The sequence below is a fragment of the Sceloporus occidentalis genome, unplaced genomic scaffold (genome assembly GCF_023333645.1).
Source record: "Sceloporus occidentalis isolate IW3139 unplaced genomic scaffold, rSceOcc1.0.p SCAF_254, whole genome shotgun sequence".
Taxonomy (NCBI): Eukaryota; Metazoa; Chordata; class Lepidosauria; order Squamata; family Phrynosomatidae; genus Sceloporus; species Sceloporus occidentalis.
In genome coordinates this window covers 656,770-668,905 of record NW_028317234.1, presented here as the reverse complement: position 1 = coordinate 668,905, position 12,136 = coordinate 656,770, and the positions used below count along the sequence as shown (strand labels likewise).

Sequence of the window (12,136 nt, the reverse complement as noted above, 5' to 3'; positions counted from 1 at the left end):
TTTTTTACTCTTACTGACCAGCCTAATACAATTTTCTGTTATCTTCAATAATACTGCTTTTACATAATCCCATTTCTCCTGAACGCCATTTAGATTGTCCCAGTCTGATCATGACTCCTCTATACATATTCTCATTTTAGAAAAGTCAGCTTTTCTAAAATCTAAAACTTTTGTTTTTGTGTGGTGTGACTCAGTCACTGTTCGTATTCGTTAACACCTACAGAAATATGTTAACGAATCTCCATTTGTGAACACGAAATCCAAAATGGCCTCGTTACGAGTTGGTTCCTCAACTACTTGTTTTAAAGATAATCCCAGTAGGGAGTTTAGAATATCCGCATTCTGGGTACAACCAGCTACTTTCGTTTTCCAGTTCACATCAGGGAGATTGTCATTCACTGTCATTTTAGCTATTTCCTCCACTAGTAGATTATCTAGTTCTTCTACTTGTCCTGGGGGTCTATAAATCACACCTATGCGAGTTACTTTTGCCAAATTGTACTGTAACCCAAACCGACTCTAAATTCTCCTCACCAACTTGTATTAAGTTAGATTTTATGCTATTTTTCACATATAGGGCCACCCCTCCCCCTTTCTTGCCCTTTCTGTCTTTTCTATATAAGGAGTACCCCGGTATTGATATGTCCCATTCATTTTTCTCATCATACAATGTTTCAGTAACAGCCACTATATCAACATTCTCAGTTGTCAAAACTGTTACAAGTTCATGGATCTTATTCCCTAAACTGAGAGCATTTGTAGACATGACCTTTAGCTTGTCATTTAACACTGATGCTGCAATCGCTTTCTGTCCTTGGTTTGGGGGATGATCTTTCAAATTTTATGAAACAATATATTAGCACTGACTTTTGTGTCATATGACAATAAAAAAGAATACTGTACATATAAAAAAATAAAAAAATTTCATTTCTGGGACAGCCAGGACTGACATGAGAGATACTAACAATTTGCAAGGACAAGGGTCCTGGTTTTTTTATATTAACGCCTGTTTACACATTTAAGATACATACTGTGGTTCATACAGTATAAAATAGTATTGTATTAACTAGCGCAAAGACTCTGCAGAGTTAAGGACTACTTACGTTCACACTCGTTGTTTGAGAGTGCTGTCCCTGCTTGCCAAGGTTTTTGGTTGAACAAGGGACAGCATCGATCACAGCTATTACCACATGTGTTATGCTCACATTCACAGGATGATTTCTGTAATGGTTAATGAGAAAAATAATGAACATTTAGGTGTAGAAGTAATACTGTCCGCTAAGTACCGCTGATGTACTATAAGCTAGTACATAAAACATAGGAATTCTTCATTGAAGTGAATTTACTGGATCAATTATTTAGACTTTTTTGGATTGCATGGTTTTTTTTTGCTCCCCGTAAAGTAGTTTTTAAAAGCATGAAATAGTAAATGCTATGATGTATCCATTAGTATTGTAAAGCATACGTGACAATGCTTAGCAGTTATATGATGTTTTTTTGTCAGGGTTTACCTTTTGACATACTCAAGGTGATTCAGAGATGATTAAATAAAGTATGAACCAATCTTCACCTTTCACTAGAACATTTTAAAAATCTACTAAATGATGGCACATTTATTCAATAAGCATTTCAACACTTTGACACAGAGGTGATATTTCTGAATGCCTGAATACTATGTATGTATGTCTTAAAACCTGTGGTTCACGAAGACCATGCCTGTATTTTATGTTTATGTCTTGGAATCTGCCTTTCAGAAGCATAATTTAATTTCCGCAGTTTGAATTGCTGTCTACTGCCACCTACGGCATTGTAAATCAGGGGTAAACATATTACAAATGAAGTCAACAAAAATAACAAGAAGTACTCAACAAGCAAAGGAAGTGCATTCATAAAAAAAAAAAAGTTTAATGGGTGTTATTCCAGAGGTAGTTTCTCTTCATTTTCCTATGTTATTCTACCCACGCTAGATATAATATAGTACAGTTTCTATATTATTGCAGTGAAGGCTTTATCACATATTTACAGTTAATCCATAGGCTCTTCAGATCTAGGAAATAGTCCATTAACAATGATGTCAGCCTTATGACACTCTACTATGCAATTTAAATTAGGACAGCCATATTGCACAAACTCAATTAAAAAATAAAATTGAAATTAAAAAGGTAAGCCATCTTGGCTTCTACCTTCTGAACTACCTTATTATATTTACCACCTAGGATTAAGGATATTTAGGCATAATTCAATGTTTATACAGAAAAATTTCTACTAGGTTATGGTTTATCAAAGTTTTTTTTAATACTTACATTTGTTGCTGGATTAAGAGGACAAGTACTTGCATGGCCATAACAAACACACCTTCCACCAACAGATATGTCTTTTATTGAATAGAAATACTGTAAATTAAGGGGAAAATGTGATGGTAAATATATGAAAACAGAACAATAGTACCAATAACCCATCGTGATATATTACATAGTTTATTTTATAGTTATAGTTTAGAACAGGGCTGTCCAACTGGTGGCCCGCAATGCACTTGTTTGCATGGTACGGTGGACAATTGTACCCAGGGCCGTCCAAAATCCTATAAAAAGGGTTAGTCCAGGCTGGACCTGTCTACTTTTGGAAGCGAGAGTACTGCGAGGTAATATCACGGCTACAGTACTTTTCTATGAGTAATGTAAAAATAGCTTTCTTTATTTCTGTAGTTATCAAAATGATATTACATATGAAGAAAAAAAACTAATGAATATTATTAGATTATTTAAGAGAATCAAATGTGTCTTTTCCTTGCGCTGTAGGATGTCTCTACTTTTGCCATGCTTGCCAGCAAGCAAAAATTACAAATGACCCTTCACAACAGGAAATTGAAAAATAAAAAACCTGGTGCTTGGAGGCTGATTTATAAGTGTTTATTCTGCTTGCCCTTTCATTGCTCCTCATTCACAGCAGAACTGTAACAAATACACAGGTCTTCCAGAGAGACAGGACCATAATCGCTAAGCTGAATACCCCTTGCATCATCAAACAGATCATCAGCATTTGCTCTCCTACAGTGATTAATTTTTATGAGGATCAGCAAAGCACTTTGATATTCTATCCCATTCAGAAAATGGCTGCTAGAATCCTGTGGTAAATATCCCCTATAGTTCTATTTAATTATATAAATGCCTTAAAATAAGGACAGAGTCTTACTTTTACCTGTTCATTCAATTAACTTTACATTTTTTTTGTGCCACACTCAACTAAAGGTTGGCCAGAGAAAACAGATCTGAATATGATTACTATCAGTGCAATGTTTTGAGCTATTGCTTGTTCTTTACAAAAAAGACTGGGCAAAATGTAAATTAATTATTGAAGCTGTCTTTAATGTGAGTTATGGTCTAGGCAATACTGCAAAATATTGTCTATTATTAATAATTAAAGGGGAAGACCCACGGGAAAAAATACCTTTTCACCTTAACCTTAAAACAAAGTGCTGGTTTTATCTAAAATGTCCTTATTTGAAGACCTAGGGGATGTTGCTTTTGTGATATTTTGGATGACTTTCCCTGCTCAAATACCACAGTGATGTTATTCTTCATGGCAATGCCCATGAAGTCCTTTCCTCCATAGTCAAAATGTCCAGCTAGGCGAATAACAATGAGCAGCGAAGTCAGAGGATTTTGTCTAGGAGACTGGTTTAAGATGCAGAACTAGAACACATATGTCCAAAAACATATTATATAAAAATTAGAAAAGAAAATGACAATAATTTTAAAAATCCAAAACTAATATTAAAAATTGAAAGGGACTCAGTTTGCATGTTTAACAAGCTTCTCTCCAAAACCATTAACACATTTTATGCTTTTTAAATAAACATTACAATTATTGAGACTTGTAGGACCTTTCCCCATCTCTCCTTTCTTCCCTGATGTCCCTCTTTTCTGAGCTCCTAGACGGACAGAGAGATTAGGGTCTTAAAGAAGTACTGTCTCTTCTAAAAAGGGACACTTAAGAGGTATGACTAACCTTTTCTTCCTTAATCATAACAGGCACAGGTCCACCTTGCATGGTCGTTCATGTAATGTTATAGTTAGAGGTATGTAACTATATATACAACTTAATTTAAGAAGAAATTGCTGTTGTTAAATACCTTAAAAGGGAAGGTATGACTACTATTAATTTACACAGACATGTTTAACTATCTCCAAAATTACATAAAAATTTTAAATAAACTTAAATACCTTTTAACTTTTCAGGAAAGGTGCTATTTTAGGTTGAAAACAAACAATGTTTTGATGCTGATCTCTTTTGAAATAATAATTTTATAAGATGTCACAATAGTCTAACTGACTACAGTACATACCTTTAAATAAAATTACAGGTTATTTATGCAAAATACTTTATATACTTTATCTTTTAGTTTTAAATGAACAAGATGCATTCTTTGAAAAGTAATAAAAAAAGTACCTCATGCACAAAAAATAGGGGGGGGGCAAATCCATGAATCATCTCATGCATTTGCAAGGGGGATATCATGATAATTTAAAGGGACCCCAGAAACATCATATGCATTAAAGTGTATATGATGCCTGTGTCACGTACAAGTAGTTAGGAGACACCGTGGTCAGGTAGGACTCCAGGACAGAACAGGTCAAACAAGCCGAGGTCAGGTTTCCGGAGAGCAGGATAGTCATATAACGGAGCCGAGGTCAGGATTCAGGAAAACAGGATAAACGTAAACGTAGCCGAGGTCAGGAATCAGGAAATCAACGAAGTCAGACAAGCCAGGATCATACACGGGAATACGGAATCAAAAACGCTATCTGGGTACTAGCACAGGGCATAGACAATCAACAGAAGGCAATGTCAGACAGAACTGAAGAGGTTTAAATAGGAACCGCAGAGGAAGTTCAAATCTCCCGCCAAACCTCATGACGTCACTTCCAATGTCCGGGAATCGCCACCATGATGATTGTGGCGCAATCTCCCCTCATATATGCCTGCAGTTTGGGAGTTCGCCACTAGAGGGCGCGCGAGTGCCGAAGCCGGACGCTGTGTTCCAGGAGGTCTGCCTCTCCTGCGCGGCAGTTCAGAAGATGATGGCGGCCTCCCTCTCCTGCGAGGCGGCTGCTGCGGTGGTAGCTGTGCGTTGGAGGGGGGTCTCCCTCTCCTGCGTGGCGGCTCCGGTGGCCGTGAGTTGGGGTCTCCCTCTCCTGCGTGGCGGCTCCGGTGGCCGTGCGTTGGAGGGGGGTCTCCCTCTCCTGCGTGGCGGCTCCGGTGGCCGTGCGTTGGAGGGGGTCTCCCTCTCCTCCGTGGCGGCTCCGGTGGTCGTGTGTTGGAAGGGGGTCTCCCTCTCCTGTGTGGTGGCTGCGGAGGCAACGTGGGAGCTAGGGGCAGGTAAGTAACAGTACCCCCCCTTGAAAGGGCGCCCTCAGGGCGACCACCAGGACGAGAAGGACGCCTAGCGTGAAACGCACGTATCAGTCGTGGTAAACTGCCCTGTTGCCGCCAGGAATCAAGAATTACTCGGGGAGTCCGTCTCTCCGAAGCCCTCCTGGCAGTCTCGGTAGTAGAATTCTCGCGTCGGGTAAACCAGTTGCAGACTAGGGGCTTCAACAATGAGGCGTGAAATACCCGAGGGATGCGGAGCGTTCTGGGCAGTACAAGTTCGTACGCCACCGGATTGATCTGCCGTAGAACTGGAAAGGGCCCAATAAACCGTGGGGCCAATTTCATGGACGGAACCCGGAGTCTCAGGAATCGTGTAGACAGCCAAACTCTATCGCCAGGCCGGTACGAGGGGTTGGGAGAGCGCCTCTTGTTGGCCTGACGTTGCTGGAGCAAAGCCGCGTGTTCTAGTGCAGAATGTACCGAAGCCCAGGTGGTACGAATGGAAGCAAGTCTCTCCTCCAGATCTGGAACAGCTGAAACTGGTAATGTCTCTGGGAGGGACTGTGGATGGAGACCATAAAGGCAGAAGAAAGGCGAAATCCTGGTAGACTCCTGGAGCGTGTTGTTCCTTGCAAACTCCGCAAATGGCAACAGATCGACCCAATCATCTTGATGATCACTGATGAAGAGACGCAGATACTGTTCCAGATGTTGGTTTGCTCTCTCCACCAGACCGTTCATCTGCGGGTGATATGCTGAAGAGAAGGCCAACGTGATGCCCAGGGATCTCGCAAATTCACACCAGAATCTTGCCACGAACTGGGTACCTCTGTCCGACACGATCTCGGACGGTACTCCGTGGAGCCGCACAATCTCCCGGATGAAGATGTCCGCCAAAGCAGAGGCGCTGGGTAGTTTCCGTAGTGGAATAAAGTGGGCCATTTTAGAGAAACGGTCGACCACTACGAGGATCACGGTATGTCCCCTGGATGGAGGCAATTCTACAATAAAGTCCATGGCCACATGAGTCCAGGGAACCGAAGGACAAGGGAGAGGTCGAAGAAGGCCAGCCGGGCGAGTGCGAGAGGACTTCTTGGCCGCGCATCTCGTACATGACTGAACGAACGCCGTAACGTCCCTGCCCCAATGAGGCCACCAAAAAGTCCGTGAAAGTAGCTCCCTGGTACGTGCCACTCCTGAATGTCCTGAGGTCCTGGCACCATGTAGAGTGCGTAGAACAGGTATCCGCAAACTGGGAGGAACGAACAGTCTCCTCGGAGGCAAGGAATCCGGAGCTTGGCCTTGAGAGCGAGTGACGCGATCCAGCAGAGGAGCGTAACCCCGTAACCGAATGGCTGCAACAACCTTGGTAGAAGGGACGATGGGTTCCGGGTCTCTACTCTCCTCTTCTGGTTGTGTATGCATTCGGGATAGTGCATCCGCTTTAGTGTTCTTTGAACCAGGACGGTACGTCAGCACAAACGGAAATCGGGAGAGAGCCCACCTTGCCTGGCGAGGATTGAGGCACTTAGCCGACTCCATGTATTGGAGATTCTTGTGATCGGTCAGAATCAAGGTCGGTACCGAGGCCCCCTCCAGCAGGTGACACCACTCCTCCAAGGCCAGGATAACCGCCAACAGTTCCTTATTCCCAATATCATAATTCCTCTCGGCTACAGAGAAGTGTCTGGAGAAGTAGCCGCAAGTGTGTAGTGGTCCGCTGTATGAAGCTCGTTGGGAGAGTATCGCTCCCACCCCAGATTCAGAAGCATCCACTTCCAGGACAAACGGTAGAAGGGGATTGGGATGCCGTAATACTGGAGCCGTCGTGAACTTCTCCTTGAGAAGAGTGAACGCGGACACTGCTTCGGAGGACCACTCAGACACATTGGCCCCTTTCTTTGTTAAATCCGTTAGAGGAGCGACAATCCTCGAGTAATTCCGGATGAAGCGTCTGTAGTAATTGGCGAACCCGAGGAAACGTTGCAGAGCCTTGAGACCCGTAGGCTGTGGCCAATCTTTGATCGCCAGAACCTTCGATGGGTCCATATCGAAACCCTCAGGAGTAATCACGTACCCCAAGAAGGTCATCTTGCGGGTCTCAAAAACGCATTTATCCAACTTGGCATATAGCCCATGCTGTCGGAGACGGCTCAGAACTTGACGAACCTGGTCGCGATGGATAGATAAGTTCGCCGAGTAAATCAGGATGTCATCCAGGTAGACGACCACGAACTGTTGGAGAAAGTCCCGTAGACAGTCGTTAATAAACTCCTGAAACACCGCCGGAGCATTGCACAGAACGAACGGCATGACCAGGTACTCATAATGTCCCGAGCGAGTGTTGAAAGCTGTCCTCCATTCGTGACCGGCACGAATACGGACCAGGTTATAAGCCCCACGGAGATCCAACTTGGTAAAGATTTGAGCCCCACGTAATCTGTCAAAAAGTTCCGAGACGAGGGGGATAGGATAGGAGTTCCGCCTTGTAATCCTATTCAGGCCTCTATAATCGATGCAAGGTCTTAGTTCTCCATTCTTCTTCTTGACGGAGAAAAATCCAGCTCCAGCCGGGGACGTAGACCGACGGATGAAACCCCGCCTAAGATTCTCCTCAATGTAGGACTCCATGGCCTTAGTTTTGGGAACAGACAAGGGGTAGACTCGACCTCGGGGTGGCATGGTGCCCGGGAGGAGATCAATAGGGCAATCGTAGGGTCTATGTGGAGGTAACTTCTCCGCTTCCTTCTTGTCAAATACATCCGCAAAATCCCAATAATGACTTGGAAGAACCGTAGCGGCCATCTCCGACCCAGTAGACACCATGGCCAGTCGAATGGGTGTGTCACAGTGCTCCCTACATGCTTGACTCCAGGATGTGATCTCCCCAGTCAACAATAATTTTAAAAATCCAAAACTAATATTAAAAATTGAAAGGGACTCGGTTTGCATGTTTAACAAGCTTCTCTCCAAAACCATTAACACATTTTATGCTTTTTAAATAAACATTACAATTATTGAGACTTGTAGGACCTTTCCCCATCTCTCCTTTCTTCCCTGATGTCCCTCTTTTCTGAGCTCCTAGACGGACAGAGAGATTAGGGTCTTAAAGAAGTACTGTCTCTTCTAAAAAGGGACACTTAAGAGGTATGACTAACCTTTTCTTCCTTAATCATAACAGGCACAGGTCCACCTTGCATGGTCGTTCATGTAATGTTATAGTTAGAGGTATGTAACTATATATACAACTTAATTTAAGAAGAAATTGCTGTTGTTAAATACCTTAAAAGGGAAGGTATGACTACTATTAATTTACACAGACATGTTTAACTATCTCCAAAATTACATAAAAATTTTAAATAAACTTAAATACCTTTTAACTTTTCAGGAAAGGTGCTATTTTAGGTTGAAAACAAACAATGTTTTGATGCTGATCTCTTTTGAAATAATAATTTTATAAGATGTCACAATAGTCTAACTGACTACAGTACATACCTTTAAATAAAATTACAGGTTATTTATGCAAAATTTATATACTTTAATTTTTTGTTTTAAATGAACAAGATGCATTCTTTGAAAAGTAATAAAAAAAGTACCTCATGCACAAAAGATAGGGGGGGGGGAATCCATGAATCATCGCATGCATTTGCAAGGGGGATATCATGATAATTTAAAGGGACCCCAGAAACATCATATGCATTAAAGTGTATATGATGCCTGTGTCACGTACAAGTAGTTAGGAGACACCGTGGTCAGGTAGGACTCCAGGACAGAACAGGTCAAACAAGCCGAGGTCAGGTTTCCGGAGAGCAGGATAGTCATATAACGGAGCCGAGGTCAGGATTCAGGAAAACAGGATAAACGTAAACGTAGCCGAGGTCAGGAATCAGGAAATCAACGAAGTCAGACAAGCCAGGATCATACACGGGAATACGGAATCAAAAACGCTATCTGGGTACTAGCACAGGGCATAGACAACCAACAGAAGGCAATGTCAGACAGAACTGAAGAGGTTTAAATAGGAACCGCAGAGGAAGTTCAAATCTCCCGCCAAACCTCATGACGTCACTTCCAATGTCCGGGAATCGCCACCATGATGATTGTGGCGCAATCTCCCCTCATATATGCCTGCAGTTTTGGAGTTCGCCACTAGAGGGCGCGCGAGTGCCGAAGCCGGACGCTGTGTTCCAGGAGGTCTGCCTCTCCTGAGCGGCAGTTCAGAAGATGATGGCGGCCTCCCTCTCCTGCGAGGCGGCTGCTGCGGTGGTAGCTGTGCGTTGGAGGGGGGTCTCCCTCTCCTGCGTGGCGGCTCCGGTGGCCGTGAGTTGGAGGGGGGTCTCCCTCTCCTGCGTGGCGGCTCCGGTGGCCGTGCGTTGGAGGGGGGTCTCCCTCTCCTGCGTGGCGGCTCCTGCGTGGTGTTTTTTACTCATTTTGAATAAGAATATATTTCATATTTAAATATTTGTTATTTTATATGATTATAATGTACTAGACTTATTTATACTCTATATTAATGACTTGCTTGTTAATAATGTAAATACACATTTTTGTTGCTACTGCAGGATTAGCACATCCATCACAATTTGGTGACAGCATATTTACTTTAAAATGAACACTAGTATAGTGAATAAAGGAAGATAGCCAGGTCAGATTACATTCTGAAATAAAAAAAAAACTGTCAAGATGTTACGCAATGTGAAAAATTAAATATGAAATACTCCTCTTTGATTTCACATGAAAGGCTACTTTCCTGCATATATCTGAACCAACACTTTACTATACTTCAAGCAACCACACTAGCATACGGCTACTTCAGCAATAAAAAAGTTAGCAGTAATGTTCTGTCTTTTCCTCTAATTGAGTAAAAAAAAAAATACTTTGGATTCGCCTGGTATCCCAGATGGCCAGTCAGGGCCTGCTTGGTAGACTTGTACATGCCTAGACTGACCATCAGATAAACCAGTGCTGCTAATGTACCATTATTGTCAGTGATGCCGATTGAGCAGCAGTAGATACTGTGTGTTGGGCCAATGGCTTAGCAGATGGCAGGTTGTTTACCATTGTTTATTATTCAATTGGTGTTGCTATTTTAGGAATACAACTGTGACCGATACCACACCCACAAACTTGGTCTTTATTGGATGAGGTTGGGTGACTGGTTAGTTTGGGCAAGCTATAAGTCTAAGTCACAAAATATAAAAAATACACCAGCTTTAGTGTAAAGTATTAAATAACAGGTGCTGGTCAAATGCTGGGCAGATTGAACCCAGATTCTAGTGGTTTAGTTTGCTAATGTTTACAGGGAAAATGAAAATTACAAGAAACAAAAGATATTCTAATATCGATTATAACGACAGCTGAGGATCTAGATAATAGATGATGGTATATATAATGATGTTATACATATTGCATATATATCAGTTTTTTTACTTACCCTTCTTGTAACAATAGGATCAAGGTCTTTTGGATCACTCTCAGTTAGCATCATTAAATCAGCATTAAGAGTACGAATTCTTTGTAATCTTAGTCTAATGTAGCGAGCTAGTGTAAAATTAAGAAGAGTCTCAGAAGGATCCTCAGCACTTGGTCTCCCAGTAATAAGTGAAGTGTGAATCTAAGAAAGCAAGGAAAGTGTACGTTATCAAAAAGTCAAATGAAGAAGTCTATCAATGGGAACTTTGTGGTGTTTGAAGTGAGGAAGGGATGACAGATTATCATTTTAAATAGGTGTTGTTCTAAATGTTAGCCATTCCTACATACTATAATAGATCCTCTTAAAGAGCATAAGGGATCAGTAAAGCAAGCTATAGCATACCTCACAAGTGTCCAAGTTTTCATGCAACAGTCTTGATTTTTGGGCACTGTCCAAAAAATCTACCCTACTGTTTCAGTTTTGGAGGTAGTGGGGATAAATAGCTGATTGGGGAGATTCTCTAATCTCAGGTGCAGTTGAAGACAGCAGTGATGGCATGCTGCAGCACTTCATCAAAGGGCAATGTGTTCATGCCAATGTTGCCTTGGCAGCAGAGAGAATAAGTGTTGCTTTAATTCTTTGTTAAAACACGCCAAATAAAAAAAGCCACAATTATTCATATAAATCACTTGTCTATAGTTTTCCCTACATTATAATCTTAGTTAGTTTTAGCATACTCTGTTACCTCTCTATAAACACTGAGTATATACGCATGAATTAAACAAAACACAAATTCTGATTGTTCAATCTTATTTCAGACAGCTCCATTAATGTTCTAAATAATAATCATGCCGTATTTCATACTGCAAGAAACTCACATCACAGTGCAATATGTGCCTGACTTCAATAAATTAAAGGCAACATCATGAGTCTGTTCACTGGGTATTGTTAATAAGTACAGATCTGTTTTAAATGCCATGTTTTACATTTCTGCTGAAATGTCATAGGCTGCGCTTGTCATACTCTTCCTCACTCCGTCATTCCCCAAAGAGTTTAGGGAAATGTCAGCCTAATGAACTGTTAAGCAAATATTGTTGTGTCATTGACAACTATACCCTTCAGCTGAGCTCTTGATGGGACCTCTCCTCCACGTTATTAATTTGCTTGTTTGTGTCACCTTCTAGTTCTAGTTGCTTGTTGGAATGACAAATTGCAATAGCTTTCAGCTTTTATTGTGCACAGTGTCGGAAATTACTCCATCTGTTGTTCCCAAATGATGCAACAAGGGTGGGTTTGTAATACTTGTCTAATGAGTTTTGACTGTGTATGTGCAAAGGTGTACACATTGTT

The 12,136-nt window shown here is 41.8% G+C and overlaps 1 protein-coding gene across 1 annotated transcript in view; it reads right to left on the bottom strand.

Annotated features, from left to right (window-relative positions):
* LOC149275966 (laminin subunit alpha-2-like) overlaps window positions 1–12,136 on the bottom strand; it is a 411,836-nt gene that overhangs the window by 285,324 nt on the left and 114,376 nt on the right. The window contains 3 exon segments of the mRNA XM_089504075.1: window positions 1,104–1,221; window positions 2,304–2,393; window positions 10,808–10,987. Of these exon segments, the coding sequence (XP_089360201.1) occupies window positions 1,104–1,221; window positions 2,304–2,393; window positions 10,808–10,987 (388 nt within the window).